General features: G+C 56.0%; 1 protein-coding gene across 1 annotated transcript; it reads left to right on the forward strand.

Moving 5' to 3' along the window:
* The first annotated feature begins 3845 nt into the window (after positions 1–3845).
* On the forward strand, positions 3846–17320 carry ADAMTS15 (ADAM metallopeptidase with thrombospondin type 1 motif 15). The gene is made up of 8 exons (XM_058819029.1): positions 3846–4739; positions 9122–9254; positions 10209–10376; positions 10780–11063; positions 11925–12102; positions 12193–12374; positions 12948–13123; positions 14364–17320. Exons 1-8 carry the CDS (start codon positions 3846–3848, stop codon positions 15142–15144), a joined length of 2796 nt encoding a protein of 931 aa, XP_058675012.1. The 3' UTR covers positions 15145–17320.
* The last annotated feature ends 1154 nt before the right edge of the window (positions 17321–18474 follow it).

Raw genomic sequence — 18474 nt, forward strand, 5'->3', positions numbered from 1 at the left:
TCAGAATGTTCCAGAGGCCTCTTCCACCTCCATTCCCTGCTTTCTGTGTGCTGTCCTTCAAGGCACACACCTTCATCCCAAATCCATCAAGCCCAGAGGGACTGCAGGGGTGAGGAGCAGCCAGCCTGGAAGGACAGGAGTGACCCCAAGGTGTCACCTGGACCAGCTCCTGCCTTCAGGTGTGGGGTTCAAGCAGCTGCTGGCTTGTCCCTGGAGAGAAAAATCCCATCATGTCCTCGAGCAGGAGGAAAACTGAAATAAAAATGTTCTTCCTTCTTTTATGGAGTGCTCTGGAACATTCCTGTACCTGCTGGAAGGGTGAGCAGGGTGTGCTCCTGCGCTCCACAGCTTCTCTGCTCACCTGGGCAGGGAAGGGATGGTTTGGGTTTGGGGTAGGTTAGGGTTAGGTTAGGCTTAGGGTTTGGGTTAGGGTTAGGGTTTGGGTCTGGGTTAAGGTTTGGGTGGGGTTTGGATTTGGGTTTGGGTTTGGGTTTTGGTTAGGGTTTGGGTTAGGGTTAGAGTTTGGCTTTGGGTTTGGGTTAGGGTTTGGTGTATGGTTTGGGGTTTGGGTTATGGTTAGGGTTTGGGTTAGAGGTGGGCTTGGGTTTAGGTTAGGGTTTGGGTTTGGATTTGGGTTTGGGTTTGGGTTTAGGTTTGGGTTAGTATTAGGGTTTGGGTTATGGTTAGGGTTTGGATTATGGTTAGGGTTTGGGTTAGAGGTAGGGTTAGGTTAGGGTTTGGGTTTGGGTTTGTATTTGGGTTGGGTTAGGGTTAGGGTTAGGGTAAGGGTTAGGGCTAGGATTTGGGTCTGGGTTTGGTTTTTGTTTTGGGTTTGAGTTAGGGAAGTGCTGCTGCAGGGAAGTGATGGTTTGGTTTGCAAAGCCTTAGGGCAGGTGATTCCCAGCTGCTCAGAGTGAGGGCTGGGGAGGCTGGGATGGAGATCCAGCTGGTCCATCCCTGTGTTCCAGCCCATGGCACACCCCCAGCATCACAGGACACAGCCTGTCCCGTGCCTGGAGCTTCCAGCAGGTCTCAGCCCAGGCACAGCCAAACCACTCACATTTTCTCCCTGCCTTTCCCCATCAGGAGACAATCAGATGTTCTCCAGGCTGGAGATAAAGCTCCTGCCAGCTTGGTTTGACTCATCCTCCTGAGGAGAGCTGCCAGATGGAGGGGCTGGAGCTCAGGGGCAGCACTGACCAACTCTGGCTTGAAGATCTCCAATCTGGTGGCAGCTCTGGGAGCCTGTGGCTCTGTGGATGCTGCTGTGGTCTTTGGAGGAACCATCCTGCTGAGCAGAGCAAGGCTGTGGGAAGGAGAAATTCCCTCCCGGCACCTCGCGATGCTCAAGATTCTGTCTCTCTTCCCTTGCTCCTCCACTCCCTGGCTGCCCATTACCAACACCTCTGGGCACGTTGCACTTTGGCCAGCAGACAAAACCCTGATTGCCTCAGCACAGTCAGATGGTTGTTTTGGGTCACAAGCTCAGCTGGAAGGCACACGACTGAGCAAACCACAGCACGGGGATGCACTGGCAGCAAAACGAGCCGGGCTGTGGGCTGTGGGCTGTGGGCCCTGTGCCTGAGGCAATAACTTTGGATTCTGTTTCATACATGCACACATTCTTCAGCTGTGCTTGCATTTCAAAGGGTTTCAGCCTTTGCTGAAATCACATCAAAGCCAGTTTGTCCATGAGAGGCTTTAATTTCATCACTGAACCAAACTGTGGTGCTTGTGGTGCTGATAAATCTGTCCCTCAGCTACAGGTTGCTGCTGAGGACTCTTCACTGCTCTCCAGAAATCCCATCCACAGCGAGATGTTCCCACCTGCCAGGAGCATTCCCTGCCCCAGCACCCTGCAAACACTGCTCTGCTGACCCCTGTGGGCAATCCCATGTACCCCACACAGGCTGTACTGCAGTCTCAGAGCAGGGGATATTGCAGATGTTAACACCTATGGAGTGTGTTTTGGTGCTCAGGGATGAAGGCAGGCTGAGCTCAGGAGTGGAAATTGCCTTTGCCCTCAGCTGGATGAGGGTGGGGTGGGTGGAGAGAGATCCCCCCAGTGTGAATGCAGGAATTGCTGGGGCAGTGTGACACTGGGCTGGCAGGTCTGGAGGTACACAGAGGGGCACAGATCTCAGTGCTAGACACCCCTGGGCTGTGGAAAACATTTATCTTCCTAATAAATCTGGGAACTAAGCCCTCAGCTGCCAAATAGCGGGTTCCCCTCTGTACTGAACTGTCCCAAATACCAGCACGGAGCAGAGGATGGAGGGCTGGAATAGCTGACCTTTAAAGGTCCTTTCCAACCCAAACTGTTCCATGACTCAATGATTCTATGACCTTTTATCTTCCCTGCACAGCCTTGTGCACTCCAGAGGCCCCATCCCTGTGGGGTCACAGAGCTCCATCCCTTCACTTAGAGCAGGGTACAGAAAAGCTGGAGAGTGGCAGGAGGGAGCCTGGCAGGTGGGAGCATCCCTGGGGGCTGCAAAGTTTCCCTCTGCTGCAGGAATAAAAGTGAAGAGGGTCTCCTTCCACTCCATCCCATCCAACAGCCCAATCCTATCCTGTCCTACCTCCCCCCATCCCACCTTATTCCATTCCCATCCCATCCCATCCTGTCCCATCCCACCCTATCTTACCTCACCCCATCCTAAAGCACCCCACCCTTTATTCCATCCTGTTCCAACCTCAGCATCCCATTCCATCCTACACAATCCTGTTCCAACCCCAGCACCCCATTCCACCCCACACAATCCTGTTCCAACCCCAGCATCCCATTCCATCCCACACAATCCTGCTCCAACCCCAGCATCCCATTCCACCCCACACAATCCTATCCCACTCCTCAATCCTGTCCATCTCACCTCATCTCATCCCACCCCTTATCCTGCACTATCTCACCTCACTCCATCCCAAAGCACCTCACCCTTCATTCCCTCCTGTTCCAACCTCAGCATCCCATTCCACCCCACACAATCCTGCTCCAACCCCAGCATCCCATTCCATCCTACACAATACCATCCCACTCCTCAATCCCGTCCATCTCACCCCATCTTATCCCACCCTCTATAGCACCCTATGTCAAATCCACATCCCATCCCATCTTATCCCACCGCATCTCAAACCCAAATCCCACTCCATCCCATGCATCCCACTCCATCCCACCCCATCCCATGCCATCTGAAACCCACACCCCACCCCATCTGAAACCCACATCCCACTCCATCCCATGCCATCTCAAACCCACATCCCACTCCATCCCACTCCATCCCACGCATCCCACCCCATTTCAAACCACATCCCACCCCATCCCACGCACCCCACTCCATCCCAGGCATCCCACCCCATCCCAAACCCACATCCCACCCCATCCTACCCCATCCTACTCCATCCCATCCCATCCCAAACCCATATCCCACCCCATCCTACCCCATCCCACCCCATCCCACCGCACCGTTCCATCCCCTCCCGTCCTGCCGCCGGTGCCGCGCCCCCGCCCCGCTCCGCCCCGGGGAGGCGGCGGCAGCCCCGGGCGGAGCGCGGTTCTCTCCCGGCTCCGCTCGGCTCCTCGGCCGGCCCCGCTCGGCCCCGCTCGGCCCCGGCCCCCGCCCCGCGGTGCCTGCGGCGGGGCCAAGCCGCGCCCCGCTCCGCCGCTATAAGAGCGCGGTGCGCCCCGCGAAGCAGGTACCGGCGGGGCCGCTCCGCTCCTCCAGCCTCCGCGGGTCCAGGAGGAGGAGGAGGAGGAGGAGGAGGGAGGAAGGGGGGGGCCGGGCGCTGCTTTCTCCCCCCCGCGCCTCCCCCGAACCCCGATGCGGCCGGCCTGAGCAGCCGGGACGATGCTGCCGCTGCTGCCGCTGCTGCTGCTGAGCGCGGGGGCTGCCCCGGAGCCCGACTCGGCGCTGGTCACCCCGCTGCGCCTGGACCCCGACATCAACGGGCCCGCTTACTTCAGGGGCGGCCCTGCCGAGCCCCCGCGCGGGGGGCAGGCGGTGGTGATCCAGCTCTCGGCGTTCGGGGAGGATTTCTACCTCCACCTCTCCCCCGACGCCCGCTTCATCGCGCCCGCCTTCGCCGCGCACTACCTGGGGGCGGCCGCCCGCCCGCTGCCCGCGCTCCGCCACTGCTTCTACTCGGGGGATGTCAACGCCGACCGCGAGTCCTTCGCCGCCCTCAGCCTGTGCGGGGGGCTCCGCGGCGCTTTCGGCTACCGGGGAGCCGAGTACCTGATCAGCCCGGTGCCGGGGGGCGCGCCCGGGGGGCTCCACCGCCTGCAGCGCCGCAGCCCCGGCCGCCCCGTCGGGGCCGGAGCGCCCCGGTGCGCCGTGGGCTCCGGGCTCACCCCCGGCGTGCTGCAGGCGCTCGACAAGTACCGGGGGCGTGCGGGGGGCAAAGGCGGCCGCGCCAAGCGCTTCGCCTCGGTCCCGCGCTACGTGGAGACCTTGGTGGTGGCCGACGAGTCGATGGTGAAGTTCCACGGGGATGACCTGCAGCACTACCTGCTCACCCTGATGGCCACGGCCGCCCGCCTCTACAAGCACCCCAGCATCCGTAACCCCATCCAGATCTCCGTGGTCAAGTTCCTCCTGATCGGGCAGGATGACAAGGGGCCCAAAGTCACCAGCAACGCCGCCCTCACCCTGCGCAACTTCTGCGCCTGGCAGAAGAAGTGGAACAAGGTCAGCGACAAGCACCCCGAGTACTGGGACACCGCCATCCTCTTCACCAAGCAGGTGGGTGCAGGGGGGCCCGAGGAGCTGCTCCCCCCGGCACGGAGCACTGGGCTGAGGTGTTCTGCCACCTGTGTGCATGCTGGGGGAGGTTGTACCTGTGCCTGTCCCTGTTTCCCAGGGAACCTCCACTCTCAGATGCTGGGTGGGGGGGCCAGAGGCATGGGGCAAGCAGACTTGGGCCAGCCTTGCTGTCCCCTGGGCAGGTTTTGGCTAGCAGCCTGGAAAAATCCCTGCCATGGGGTGAGTGGGGCCAGGAGGTGTCCACAGGCAGAAACCTGCTGCTCCATCTCCTGCCTCCATGCAGGAGCTTGGCAGCGAGTGCCCTGCGGCTCCGAGTGCGCCCTGAAATGAGAGGTCTGAGCCCAGAAGAGGAGGAGCATGGTCCTGTTCCCCCTCCCCAGCTGGGAAGAGCTCACAGTGCCACCTGCCAAGAAAAAACCTCTCCCTGCTTCCTCTGACTCATGCCTGAGGTTCTCCTGAGAACCTGGACCTCTCCTCAGCACTGGCTGCGCTGCGTGGAGCCGGTTCAGGGCTGGAAGTGAAGCACCAGAGATCAGCCAGCACTCCAGCCCTCGAGTGGGGGAGAGCAGAGAGCCACTGCCCCCAGTGCTGTGGGCTGGCTACATCCCTGGGGTGGGAGAGAGGCTTGGAGCTGCCTCTGGCAGGGCTCTGTGGTGATGTGGCGTGTGGGACGAGCTCTGCATCCTCCCACCCCCACAATCTGGGTGACACCAAAGCTCCCACAGCCTCTCCCCACTGTTCCTCCCTCCCTATAGTCCTGTCTCAGTGTGGACATCAGTCCAGTGCCTGCATCCCAAAATCCCTGATGGGATGGGAGGAGGATGAGCCCGGCTTGGAGGGGTCAGTCACGTCTTTGTCTTATCTTGGCTGCAGCAGGCTTTGGCAGAAAAGGCTCCTTGCATTTTCTCCTTCTACTATCCCTGCCCAGATGTTTTTGGATTAGGGACAGGTGAGGAACTCCCCTCAGCAGCAGGGAGACCATTCCCAAAATTTTTTTTCCAGGTCAAGCATTTGTGGTGGGTGGGAAGGATATAGCATCCAGCTCAGTCCAGCTGTCCCTAGCCTGGGCTCAGCAGGGGCTGGAGCAGGACTGAGCTGTGCAGGACGTGTAGGATCTTGTCCTGTGTGTCCTCTTGTCCTCCCCGCCCCGGGCCAGCTGTAAATCCTCGGGGAGCACAGGCAGGATGGAAGGCCAGGCTGCTGGAGCAGCTGACAGAGGAGGACTCTGCTGACACCTCTGCTGACACCAGGCAGCTCCACCTCTGGTGGAAGCCCCGTGAGGTCACTGGAGCTGCACGTGGGACAGAGCCGGTCCCAGCCATTCAAAAGATGTGGATCACGTCTGGGCTGCATTTTTTACACATTGCTAAACCATCCATTCCTGAAATCCCAAAGCAAGCTCAATGCAAAGGCACATGGTCAGGGAGACATCTGCCTTCCTTGAGTGCATCCATCTGTGGTCCCCTGACATCCCAAAGCTTATCTTCCTGCCAAAAAGCTGTTACATAAGCCCCCGACTTAAATTTCACCTCCAGCCTGGTTGATAGGCAGTTTTCACTGTGATGATGAGCTGCTGACGAATGGGGCTCTCTTTTACTGCTTGGATTTGCTCCCTTCCAACACTGAATGATGGATTTGCCTTTGGGAAGCTCAGTCCTGATCAGCTGGAGGGTGCAGATTCCCTTCCTGCCTGAGCCACTGCTTGTTGGAGGGTCCTGCAGAGCTTCAGCTGCCCTCCTGGAAATATCCCTGCACACCATGGCAAGGGGCTTGTCCATCCTTCCCACCCCTCCTGGACCTCACACCGGCTGCACATCTTTGCTTGCTGTAAAACCAAAGGGAAGTTGCATGAAGGAAGATCTGGCTGCAGCCTAGCACCGGTGGGAATTTGGAAACTGCAGCTCAAGCCTCAGCTTTTTGGAGTTGCTTTGGATGCACACAGGAAGCCTCTGTGGCAGGGAGAGATCTTATGATTCTGAGCAGGTGAATTAATGCTCAAGGATCCCCCTGACTGACCTGTGGAACATCTTGAGAAGCTCACAAGGGATGATGAGAAGCCTTGGGAGGTGCCATGCAGGAAGGTCAGGCTGTCAGAGTGCTGATGCACTGAGCAGGTTGCCTGCAGCCCCTTGGGAGACCAAGGGTCCTCCCTGTACCTGTGCCAGCAGAGGGGACACCAGTGACAGAGAGCAAAGGCAGAGCTGGCTCCTTGCACGGTGCTTTCCACCTTAAACCTCTAATTTCTCTCTGCTCCCCTCCTGAGCAGCCTCAACACTGGCAAGGCTGAAGGAGGTGTGCAGGTGGGGGATCAGGACCTGTCATTGAAGCCCAGAGATGCTGCCTGGCACACCCAGGCTGTCCTGAGGAGGCTGTGGTGAGGGAAAAGCCCCCAGAGAGCTGCTGGTGGTGAATCCCAGCGAGGCTCAGAGCGAGAAGTGGGTCAGTGTGTCAGTGCAGGTGTTGGGCTGGGAGCCAAGGCTCGCTGTGCTGGCGAGGAAAGAACTCTTCAAAGAGCACTGAGAGCTCTTCAGAGAGCACTGAGCAGGGAGCTGTGGGGCTGGGACATTCCTCCCCATGCCTCATCCTCGCCCCCAAACCCCCAGGGCTGGCCAGAGCATTTTGCATTTTCTCCTTCCATTATCCCTGACCAGATGTTTTTGGATTAGGGACAGGTGAGGAACTCCCCTCAGCAGCAGCGAGACCATTCAAAATCAGAGCATGGGCAGGGGCTCCTGGGCAAGCTGCCCCCCTGGGTTGCCTCAGGGTGGTGCTGCCACTGGGTCTTGGTGTGTTTGGAGTCTGGGACTCTGCCCCTGGGCTTGCCAGCACCGTTAACCAACCTGTGCCCAGCAGTGGTGGCACTGCCAGGGCAAGGTGGGGCTGCCACCTCTTCCTCTGGGATCAGGGATGCAGCAGGGCCCCAGCTGGGCAGGGAAACTGCAGAGCAAAGCGCTGAGCTCAGTTGTGTGCTGGGGTTTTCCACCACCAGAGCAGACCCAGACGTTTCTTCACGTCACCTCTGGAGATGCCTGTCCTGCTGTGGCCCCAGGTCTCCTGTTAAAGCCATCTCAGGCCCGGCTGGGGCTCTCTGAAGTCATCAGGGCTGTGATTTACCCACGGCTGAACCTGCCTGCGCGGGAATGCCTGCAGCTTGGAAACCTTGCTGGAAATATTGGCAGAGCAGCTCCTGTAGGATTCTGAGCAACCCAGGCGCTTTGGCTGGGCGAGTGCTGAGCATGAATCACACTTATTTATAGCATGGGAGCGCCCAGAGAGTCCCTTACTTTTCTTTTCATGTGGAAAACAGCTCCGTGCCCGCTGCATGGCCTCCCTGGCAGCCCTGGGGCAGCACCCAGGGAGGGGAGGATGCTCCAGCCCTCCCAAAGCCAAACCACACCCAGCAGGGGAAGGGGGCACGTGGGACAAGGTTGCTGCCAGGCTGCAGTATTGGTGTGTCTTAAATGGACTTTTTTTTTAGCACGAGCACCTGAAAAAGGGCAGATCTGCCCATGATGAGACCCTTCCTAGCCTCTCTGCTGGCAACATCTATGTAGGATGTCTTCAATGTGGGGGTGGAAGCCTGGGCTGGTTCCTCCAACACCCCAATTCTATCCTGTCCCACTCCCCCATCCCACCTCATTCCATTCCCATCCCACCCCATCCCATCCTGCCCCTTATCCCATCCCATCCCATCCCATCCCATCCCATCCCATCCCATCCCATCCCATCCCACCCTTTATTCCATCCTGTTCCAACCCCAGCATCCCATTCCATCCCACACAATCCTGCTCCAACCCCAGCATCCCATTCCTGGGCTGGTTCCTCCTGGGCCGGTTCCTCCTTTGATCAGCTGGGCTTGGTTGCTCCTTGAAGGATGGCTGCAGAGTGTCTTAGAGAGGCAGGAGCACCTTCTTTAGCCTTGGAAACCTCTGGACCTGGTCCAGGGCTTTCTTTTTCCTTGGAAGAAGCCGAGAAATGAGATTGAGAAGTGGCTCAACCCTTCAGGCCACATGTGTTCCCATCCCACCTGGGTCTAGTCCTTGAGCTCACACTTAAGACCAAGTGAACCAAACTGGCTCATCTGTGACAAAACCAGCTCCACCCTGGCCGGAGGAGCTGTTTGGGTAGGAAAAGCTGTTGCTGAAGGCAGGGCAGGGTGCTACACACATCCCTGGTGCGGGGTTCAGTGCAAACACAGGGTTGCAGCCTGGGCTGGGTCAGGACTGAGGTGTGGTTTCCACCTCTTTGGGCTTTCTTCCCATCAGGAGCTCCCCGTGGTGGCCAGGGATGAGGTGGGAAAGGAGAACAGTGCCACACCTGTGCTGTCCCCTGTGCTAACCCCTTCCCTGTGTGCCTGGCAGGACCTGTGTGGTGCCACCACCTGTGACACGCTGGGCATGGCAGACGTGGGCACCATGTGTGACCCCAAGCGCAGCTGCTCCGTCATCGAGGACGACGGGCTGCCCTCGGCCTTCACCACTGCCCACGAGCTGGGTAAGGCTCCCGCCCTCCTCTTCCTCTCAGCAGCACTCCCAGGGTTCAGACTGCCCTGGTTTTGGCCTCTGGGAGATGAGACAACAGGTGGTACCTGGTGAGGCAGAGTAGAAATTTTCTAGAGTAGAAATCTATTTTGATTTAAGTAGAATGTACATCTTTAAGTATGTAGCTTCTGACTGCAAAAGCTTAGGCTCAAAGAAACTGCTTCAGTGAAAGACAGATAAAAGGGAAAGAGACAGAGAGTGATAGAGAGGGACAGAGACTGCTGTGAAGCAAGTCAAGTTGACCGAGAAATTCTTCCTGATAAAGAAGAACTAGCAGCAAATGTCATGCAAAATTCATAAAAATGAATATGCATGAATTTCAGTTATCGTGAAATTGTATGCATATGTATTTGAGAAGGAGATTAAAAGAGACCTGAAGTTCCCAGAGGTACCCATGTCATTTTAAGAAAATGATTCCCACATGCGTCCAGTGCTGTAATAAACACACCAGCTTTACAACTTTCACAAAAGTTGTGGAGTTTTGTTTATCTCCACAAAACACTGGTGATAGGGAAATTCTGCCTTTCCCCCTGAGCCAGATGGGAAAGGGCTGCTGAGGGAGCTGAAGGAGCTTTGCTCTCATGGTTGCTCCCACAGCTGGGTTTCCAGGATTCAGGAGCCTGAAATAACAGGCAGAGGGCACACCTACCTCTGTGCAGCTGCTGAAGTCACCTGTCACCTTCTCTTCACAACTTCCCTTGCCCTTCCTTTCCCCTGTGCTTTCCACGTGCATGAGGCATCTGGGAGAGGGCTGGAATGTTTGCTGGCTCTTCTGGGCTGTCCACAGCTGTAATCCTTGTGGGTCTGCCCCACTCCATGTCTCCGTCTCTGCTGAAAGAAGCTGGGGGGGTTCCTGCTCTCGTGCTGTGCTAGGTTATTCATGCTGCCTCCCTTATCCCACCCCCAGGGCACGTGTTCAACATGCCCCACGACAATGTGAAGGCCTGTGAGGAGGTCTTTGGCCGGCTGAAGACCAACCACATGATGTCCCCCACCCTCATCCAGATCGACCGTGCCAACCCCTGGTCAGCCTGCAGCGCTGCCATCATCACTGACTTCCTGGACAGTGGCCATGGTGAGCCCTGCTGTGCCCCTCACCCCCTGCCCGTGTCCCTGTCCCCTGGGAACAGGGTCCAGCCCTGCAGGTCCTTACTGGGAAAAGATGGTTGGTTGTAGAGCTCTTCCTCTTTTGACTCTGCAAACAAATTCAGAAGGAAATGGGAGGTTGGCAGCATTTCTGTAGTGTCCAGACCTCCTGGGTGTCCCCAGCAGTGACATCTGCACTCAGGCTGCTGGCAGAGCTCTAAGGAATCACCAGGGGATGGAATCATCTGCGTCTGGGATACAGCCCAGGTTGAGGGCATCCCTGGGCTAGCTTTGGCCCAATCTCTCCCTCATCTCCCTGCAGCAGTGCCTTCCCTCCCCACCCTGGTCCCTACAGCCCCCAGGAGCTGACAGACCCTCTCCCACTCCTGCAGGGGACTGTCTGCTGGACCAGCCTGCCAAACCCATCCCTCTGCCCGAGGACCTGCCGGGCACCAGCTACAGCCTGAACCAGCAGTGCGAGCTGGCCTTCGGGGTGGGCTCCAAGCCCTGCCCCTACATGCAGTACTGTGCCAAGCTGTGGTGCACGGGCAAGGCCCGCGGGCAGATCGTGTGCCAGACCCGGCACTTCCCCTGGGCCGACGGCACCGCCTGCGGCGACGGGCGCTTCTGCCTCAAGGGAGCCTGCGTGGAGAGGCACAACGTCAGCAAGTACAGGGTGAGTGACAATGCTAGGAACCTGAAACACCCCAAAACCAGGTCACTCAGTGAGTGCAGGTTGAGTGCCAATGATGGGAGCCCAGAACAGGTCACTCAGTGAGTACAGGGTTGAGTGCCTCTGCTGGGAACGCAAAAACAGGTCACTCAATGAGTGCGGGATGAGTGCCTCTGCTGGGAACCCCCAAACACCCCACTCAGTGAGTACAGGATGGGTCCCTGTGCTGGGAACCCCCAAACACCCCACTCAGTGAGTACAGGATGGGTCCCTGTGCTGGGAACCCCCAAACACTCCACTCAGTGAGTAGAGGATGGGTCCCTGTGCTGGGAACCCCCAAACACTCCACTCAGCAAGTACAGGGTGAGTGCCTGTGCTGGGAGACACAAAAACACCCCACAGGGTCACTCAGTGAGTACAGGGTGAGTGCCTCTGCTGGGAGCCCCCAAATTCCCCACTCAGCAAGTACAGGGTACACATTGCACTTGGGGCTATAGTCTGGTTGAGGTGTTAGGGCATAGGTTGGACTCGATGATCTTAGAGATCTCTTCCAACTTCCTTATTCAGTCATTCTGTTTGTGGGCAGTTGGAGGTTTTCCTTGAGAAGAGATGGCTCCAGGTGTGGGGATGATGGGTGTGCAGGGGTTGGAGGTTTTCCTTGTGTAGGAATGGCTCCAAGTGTGGAGATGATGGGGTGTGCAGTGGTTGGAGGTTTTCCTTGAGAATGGAATGGCTCCAAGTGTGGAGGTGATGGGGTGATGGGTGTGCAGCAGTTGTAGGTTTTCCTTGAGAAGGAATGGCGGTGATGGAGTGAAAGAATGAGGATGATGGGTGTGCAGCCCCTCAGGCTGTCCCTCCCTGCAGGTGGATGGCGGCTGGGCTAGGTGGGCGCCGTACGGGCCGTGCTCCCGCAGCTGTGGTGGCGGGGTGCAGCTGGCCAGGCGCGAGTGCAGCGACCCCGTGCCGGCCAACGGGGGCTCCTACTGCGAGGGCATCCGCGTCAAGTACCGCTCCTGCAACCTGGAGCCCTGCGCTGCTGCCGGTAAGGCCTGGGGCTCAGCTGTAACCACCCCAGAAAACCAAAGCTGGAGGTGCAGGCTGGTGCCCAACACCAACTCTCTGTTGTTTTCAGTACCAGGGAAGAGCTTCCGTGAGGAGCAGTGCGAGGCTTTCAATGGCTACAGCCACAGCACGAACCGCCTGACTGCCTCTGTCTCCTGGGTTCCCAAATACTCCGGTGTCTCGCCCCGGGATAAGTGCAAGCTCATCTGCAGGGCCAACGGCACCGGCTACTTCTATGTGCTGGCACCCAAGGTTGGTGAGAGACCCCCAGGGTCAGCGCCTGGACTGTGGGATGGCTCCAGTGCCCCTGGAGATGAATTGACTTTCCTTGTCTGGTGGGTGGATGGTGTTAGGTGAGGTGCCACCAGTGTGGTATGAATCAGCTTGGCACTGGAGCTGGTCCATGGAGGGTCTTCCTCTAGAAGATGACATTTTTACCTCTTGTAAAGGTGCCTCTGGCGTATTCCTGTGGTCCTGAGATAGAGGATGATAGTTTGGGTACTGGGGATGCAGTGGCAGAGTGGACATCCAGACATAGGACTGAGTGGGATGGTGTTGGCAGTGTCCCCTGTGCAGCTTGTTCCCTGCAATGGAAAGGGCAGGAAATTCTGTGGATGGGAGAAAAGGGATGTAGTCCCATCTGTCTCTTCTCAGAGACCCCAAAATCCTGCCTGCAAAGCAGAACATGAGCAAAGAGTGACATGGTGCCTGCTGGAATCTCCTCAGGAGCTGTCAGATGGATTGGGGTGGGATGGGCACAGCTGGGAGGCCTTGGGTGGGGTGTGAGAGGGTAATGCAGCAGCTTGTTTTTCTCACCTGGTTTAGGTTGTGGATGGCACCCCTTGCTCCCCAGACTCCACCTCGGTCTGTGTCCAGGGCAAATGCATCAAGGCAGGCTGTGATGGAAAATTGGGCTCCAAGAAGAAGTTTGACAAATGCAGCGTCTGCGGAGGAGACAACAAGAGCTGCAAGAAGGTCTCAGGCTTGTTCACCAAACCCATGTGAGTGTTCATTTATCATGTGTGCTTCCCCAACTCCCAGCTCTCTGTTTTGGTGTGGGGCATGCAGGATTGTGGAGATGGTGATGGGATAAATCCATCCTGAGCCAGATCTGCTGGTGCTCGTGCACATCACTGCACAGACACCTGGCCTGGCTCTGAAGGAGCACCACAACACATTTAATGTCCTGCTGACTTCTGCTGATGGAGTGCTGTTGAGCCAGAGGGGCTGAAGCATCTTCCTGTAAGTGGGTGACATCAGCCTATGCAAAACTCAACGCAGCAAGGAAATTCAAACTGGTCCTCACAGGAAGAAGACAAAAGGGGTGGGAGGATATCAGGGCTGAAGTAATTCCCCATGTCACAGATAGGAGCTGATTGACATTTCCCAAATGTTTTCTCTTCAGAGACATTTTGGGTAATTGAATCATTACTAACACTTTTATCTTTACATGGTGGTTTCCCTCCCTGGCAAGCATTTTTCACAATAGAAGATTTCTATCTATATCATATTTGGAATAACATTGATTTGCATAGTGATTTCTTTTTTCTGCATCTTGGGCAAAGGTTTGGCGCTTTCTCACTTTTTGCTGGTTCTGGACAGTTTTTCTTTCATGTGTTCATATCTTTTTCACCTGAAGTGTGGTCTGTGCATTGTTTTCTGTGCCTGGTGTCCTGCCCCAAAGTCTCCCCCCTGCCCCAGCCTGCAGAGCAGGCTTTGCCCCTGAGCAAGGCAGTCCTATGCGGATAGCTCAATCCCTCTTGGAGACAGTGTGTCCAAATACCCAGGCCACTCCTAGCCGTGGGTACCTTAAGCAAGCTAAGTGGGTTTTAGCTCTTTAGTGACTATCAGCTCTCTTATGATTTCAGCTCTTTGCTTGCTAAGGCACCAGAGGGCTAGGGGAAGAAGCAGATGAGAGAGAGAAGGAGAGGTCCTGATGGTTCCACAGTGATGGGTTTATTGAGGGGTCTGTGGAGGGTTCCAGCTACGGCTTTTCTTCTCCCGAATGGGCTAAACCAGCCCCTTTTCATAGGGTACAGAGGGATCTAAATTTGTCCAATAGTAGGGGTTAGGGGAAAGTGACCTATGGGGTCACAGAGATAAGCTAGGGTCCGAGCAGCAGAAGACAGGAGCTTATTTTGCTGTCTCATCATGACTCAGCAATTCCTACTGTTAAGTCTCAGCCCTCCACTGGGTCTTAGCCAATTCTGCTACACTGCCCTGCCTGCTCTTCCCTTTCAGGCATGGCTACAACTTTGTGGTGGTGATCCCCGCGGGCGCCTCCAACATCGACATCCGCCAGCGGGGCTACAAAGGCCTCGTCAGCGATGACAACTACCTGGCGCTGAAGAACGCGCAGGGCAAGTACCTGCTCAACGGCCACTTCATCGTCTCGGCCGTCGAGAGGGACCTCATGGTCAAGGGCAGCGTCCTGCGCTACAGCGGCACCGGCACCGCCGTCGAGAGCCTCCAGGCCTTCAAACCCATCCAGGAACCCCTGACTCTGGAGGTGCTCTCTGTGGGAAAGATGACCCCTCCCCGCGTGCGCTACTCCTTCTACCTCCCCAAGGAGAGCAAGGAGGATAAATCCTCCTACAAGAAGGAGGGCAAGACCCCGCCGGACCTCAACAACAGCGTGCTCAGCCTGTCCAACCGCCTGGACGGCGGCAGGCCGAGCTACAAGCGGCCCTCGTACAAGTGGGCGGTGGGTGGCTGGGAGGCGTGCTCTGTCACGTGTGGCGATGGCTTGCAGAAGCGCTCCGTGGCTTGCCGCGACTCCTACGGCCAGCCGGCCGCCGAGTGCGACGCCGCGCAGCGACCCGCCGACGTCCGGCTCTGCGGCGAGCCCTGCCCGGCCTGGGAAGCTGGACCTTGGTCTTCCTGCTCCAAGAGCTGTGGTCGGGGTTTCAAGAGACGGGCGTTGAAGTGCGTGGTGCCCACTGGGCGCCTGCTGCCCCGGGAGAGTTGCAATTTTCGGAGGAAGCCGCAGGAGCTGGATTTCTGCACCTTGAGGCCGTGCTGAGCAGGTCAAGGGGTGCCTGCGAGGAAGGGCGTGTGCCAGAGGTTGGGAGTGGGGGAGATGTCCATAGCACATAGCAAAAGGGGGAAAAATAAGAAAAAAAACTGGGAATAAAAAGGGACCTGGGTGTGGGGACAGCCCCGCGCACCTGGGAGAGAGGGCTTTTACCAACCAGGTCGCTTGGAGACAGAGCGGGAATGAACATCTACCTCGAAGCCACTGGACGACACGGAAACCACCGGTGGAGGCTGGGAACTGGGGGGACAGATGGAAGCGAGGAGGATCATCCCTGCCTGTGATGATCTGCAGTACAGGCAGGGAGAGGCCCCTAAATTGCACAGATGAAGCCTCCCCCCACCTTCCCAGGACCAACCCTACCTCCCTTCTCCCTGGACTCCCCCAACACTCATGCTAAATGGGACCAAAAGGATTTACCAATGCAACGACCACCGGTGCGATGAGGCACTGGGACTGATGCCTTCAGGGCTTGCTGGTGGGGACTTCGTTGTCCCAGCAGCATCCCTGGGCCAGGCTGGAAGGTGGTGGCTTTATTTTCATTCTCTCCTCATGTTTATGACCTGACCAGTGTAAATTTTATGGTGCTTAACTCTGTATTTTTTTAACCTCCTTCCTCCCCTCCTGGTGGGTGTAAACCTTGCATAGTAGGGCTGGTGTTATTCCCAGGGGATCTCACCAGCCTGAGGTTTCCTATGGTGCTTTGGGATGGGGCTGTGTGAACATCTGGATGCTCCTTTACACTCTGGTCCACCTGAAGCTTTTCAGGGCTGAAAGGGATCACAGTGGACCTGAGGTTTGAGCTGTCATTCCAAAAAAGCAGCAAGCAGCTGTGCTGTAGTTCCACAGGGTCAGACACAGCCCCCCCAGCCACTGAGACTTTGCTTTGCTCTGGAAATGGTGCTCAATGGGACCAGTATGTCATGCCCAGACATCCCATAGCCTCCAGCCTTTAACCAGGCTGGGATATTTTTTCCTCTGTGTAAAGCCTGCCTGAGATATCCTGAGCTCTATCAGAGCTGGGGTCACTACCCTGGCATCCCTAAGGAGCTGAGGGAGAGGGAGATCAATCTGGGTCTTTGGCTTTCCTGAGGAAAAAAGGGGCTCAGTGGGGTTCAGGCATGCAGGGAATGAGGGACTGTCAACCCTCTTGCTGCTGCAAAGCATCTACAACCATTTCCCCCCTCCAGTTATTCTGGGCTTGTTCTGTGCCTCGGGGGTTATTCTGCACCTCTGACGGTTTTGTAGCATCATGCCTGTTGTGTCAGAGGCTGTTTTACCTCTCCCAAACCCCATTCATCATTGAGGTCTCTTGCTCAGATCAAATCATCAAGGCACCATTGAATTTTTTGCTTTGTCACTGATGCAGGTGCCTCAATCAACGAGCTGTGACTGTGAGCAAGCCAAAGCTTCTGGGTCAAGCTGTGCAGTCACTGGGATCAGCAGAGAGGTATTTTAGGGGTCAGACACAGATTTTGGGTAGGCAGAAGATGCCATCTCAGCAAATAAAGGCTTGGAGCCTGCCATGCTTGTTGGAGGTCCAACAAGGAAACTCCTCTGCCCCTTGGGTGGCTCCAGGAGGTCTCCAGCTGTGGGCAAGGTGAGAATGACAAGAAATGGGACAGGTGGCACGAGAGTTCCCTTCTTAGGCCTTTGCAGCTGCTCACAAACTCCTTGTGACAGTATTTGTGGGCTCAGCCTCCCTGGGGATCCTCCTAGAGGATCCATCTGATGCCTCTTTCAGCACAATCATGTTTTAGGTCTCCACGCTGCTCCACAGAGCCAGGAGCAGATGTTGTGGTTGCTCTGCACAGCAGGGAACAGGAGTTAATGTTCTTAGGAAATCCCTTCCAGGTCTCCATTCCCATGAACATACCACCCATTTTCTGGGGGTTTTCCTGCATATCTGAGCCCGCTGCGCTTCCCTCTGGGGACAGAGCTCTGAGGAGCTGCCCTTTGGTGTCCTGCCATGCCACAGCTGCTTTCTAAGCCACCGAGAAATTGTCAGCCTGGTTGCTGAGGAGGGGAGGGATTGCCCGTGTGAGGTTCTTCTGCTGAGGGTGCAGCAGGAGGACGGAGATGCCGACAGTTCTGGCTGCTTTGTGTATACCATGTATACTGAACATCGATCTCTGCTGTTTGTGCGTCAGTAGCAAACCTGAAATAAATCTGTATTTAAAGTTACCCCTGGGGGGACACGCTCCTGCAAGGGTTGTTTTGTTGGTGGCTGTGGGGGTGTTCTTTGTGTTATTGTGAGCCTGAGCCCTTTAGAGTGTCAGCTCATCACCTAAAGAACAAAACTGGCGCCTTTTTGGGCTTTCCTAAAAACAGAGACAAAATTAAGGGAACAAAAAGCAGTTATATTTATTGAATGGTCTGCAGGTACATTTCAGGCAGACAAAACCCACCCAAAAAATGGACAATGAGTCACAGCTTTCACACTTTTATAAGTTTGGTCCATTTGCATATTGGGGGTGAATCTGCCAATTCCAGCTTCAGCTAATGAAGTCATTGACCCCAAGTTTGCTTCCCCAACTCCCTTTTGTTTCCATCTCTGGGCCCTGAGGCAGTGAGGTGTCCTTGATTGCCAGGCCTGGAGAGGAATTGTTGTGTCTGCCCCGAATGGGGAAGCAGCAGCTCCCACTGTGTGTGGAGTTTGAAGTTCTACACTAAAGAATTGCAGGGTTACAAATAGATGGAAAATACAGAAGCTTTATTTATAGACTGAAGAACTGCAGGATTACAATTTCATAATTGTTCCTTTCCCTTCTACTTCTGTCTCACACCTTCCCTGCCACCTTTATTGGGGAATTGTGTCATTGCTGAGGCCTTGTGGGCTTTGCTTTCCAAAAGGAATGGGATGCATCTAACCCAACAGCCAAACCTTTAAGCATCATTTTCCATCTCATGCAGCCCTGAAACATGAAAAATAGAAAAGCTAAAATCCTAAGGCATCAAAGCCAACACCTTTATAACCGCAACAGGTTCATTCTAATTTGGTTCTCATTTGGGCTTTATAAGCCCAACAGGTATATTCTGATTTGGTTCTGCTACAGGATTGGTTTAAAAAGGAAACCCAACCTGAAGGAGCCCTGTGGTGAATCAGTTCCTGTGAGCCCCAGGGGAACTGGGGATGCTCACTGAAGGAGGCTGGTTTGCCTTAGGCTTGAATCAGGATGTTCTTTTGTCAGGCTGACAGGAATATAGAGTTAAAATGATTGATGTAAACTGGAACAGCACTCACATCCTGAACAGCCCTGTCTGTGTGCTCCTCCTAAAACTCTCAGCACACCCTCCCTGAGTCAGAGCCCTCTCTCT

This window comes from Ammospiza caudacuta, chromosome 23, assembly GCF_027887145.1.
Source record: "Ammospiza caudacuta isolate bAmmCau1 chromosome 23, bAmmCau1.pri, whole genome shotgun sequence".
NCBI classification, from domain to species: Eukaryota; Metazoa; Chordata; class Aves; order Passeriformes; family Passerellidae; genus Ammospiza; species Ammospiza caudacuta.

What these genes read in the sequence shown, in the direction of transcription:
- ADAMTS15 (XM_058819029.1), top strand. Translation starts at nt 3,846, where the DNA reads ATGCTGCCGCTGCTGCCGCTGCTGCTGCTGAGCGCGGGGGCTGCCCCG. An exon ending in CCATCCTCTTCACCAAGCAG is followed by an intron (nt 4,740 to 9,121) that starts GTGGGTGCAGGG and finishes TGTGCCTGGCAG; the next exon opens with GACCTGTGTGGTGCCACCAC. An exon ending in ACAACGTCAGCAAGTACAGG is followed by an intron (nt 11,064 to 11,924) that starts GTGAGTGACAAT and finishes CCCTCCCTGCAG; the next exon opens with GTGGATGGCGGCTGGGCTAG.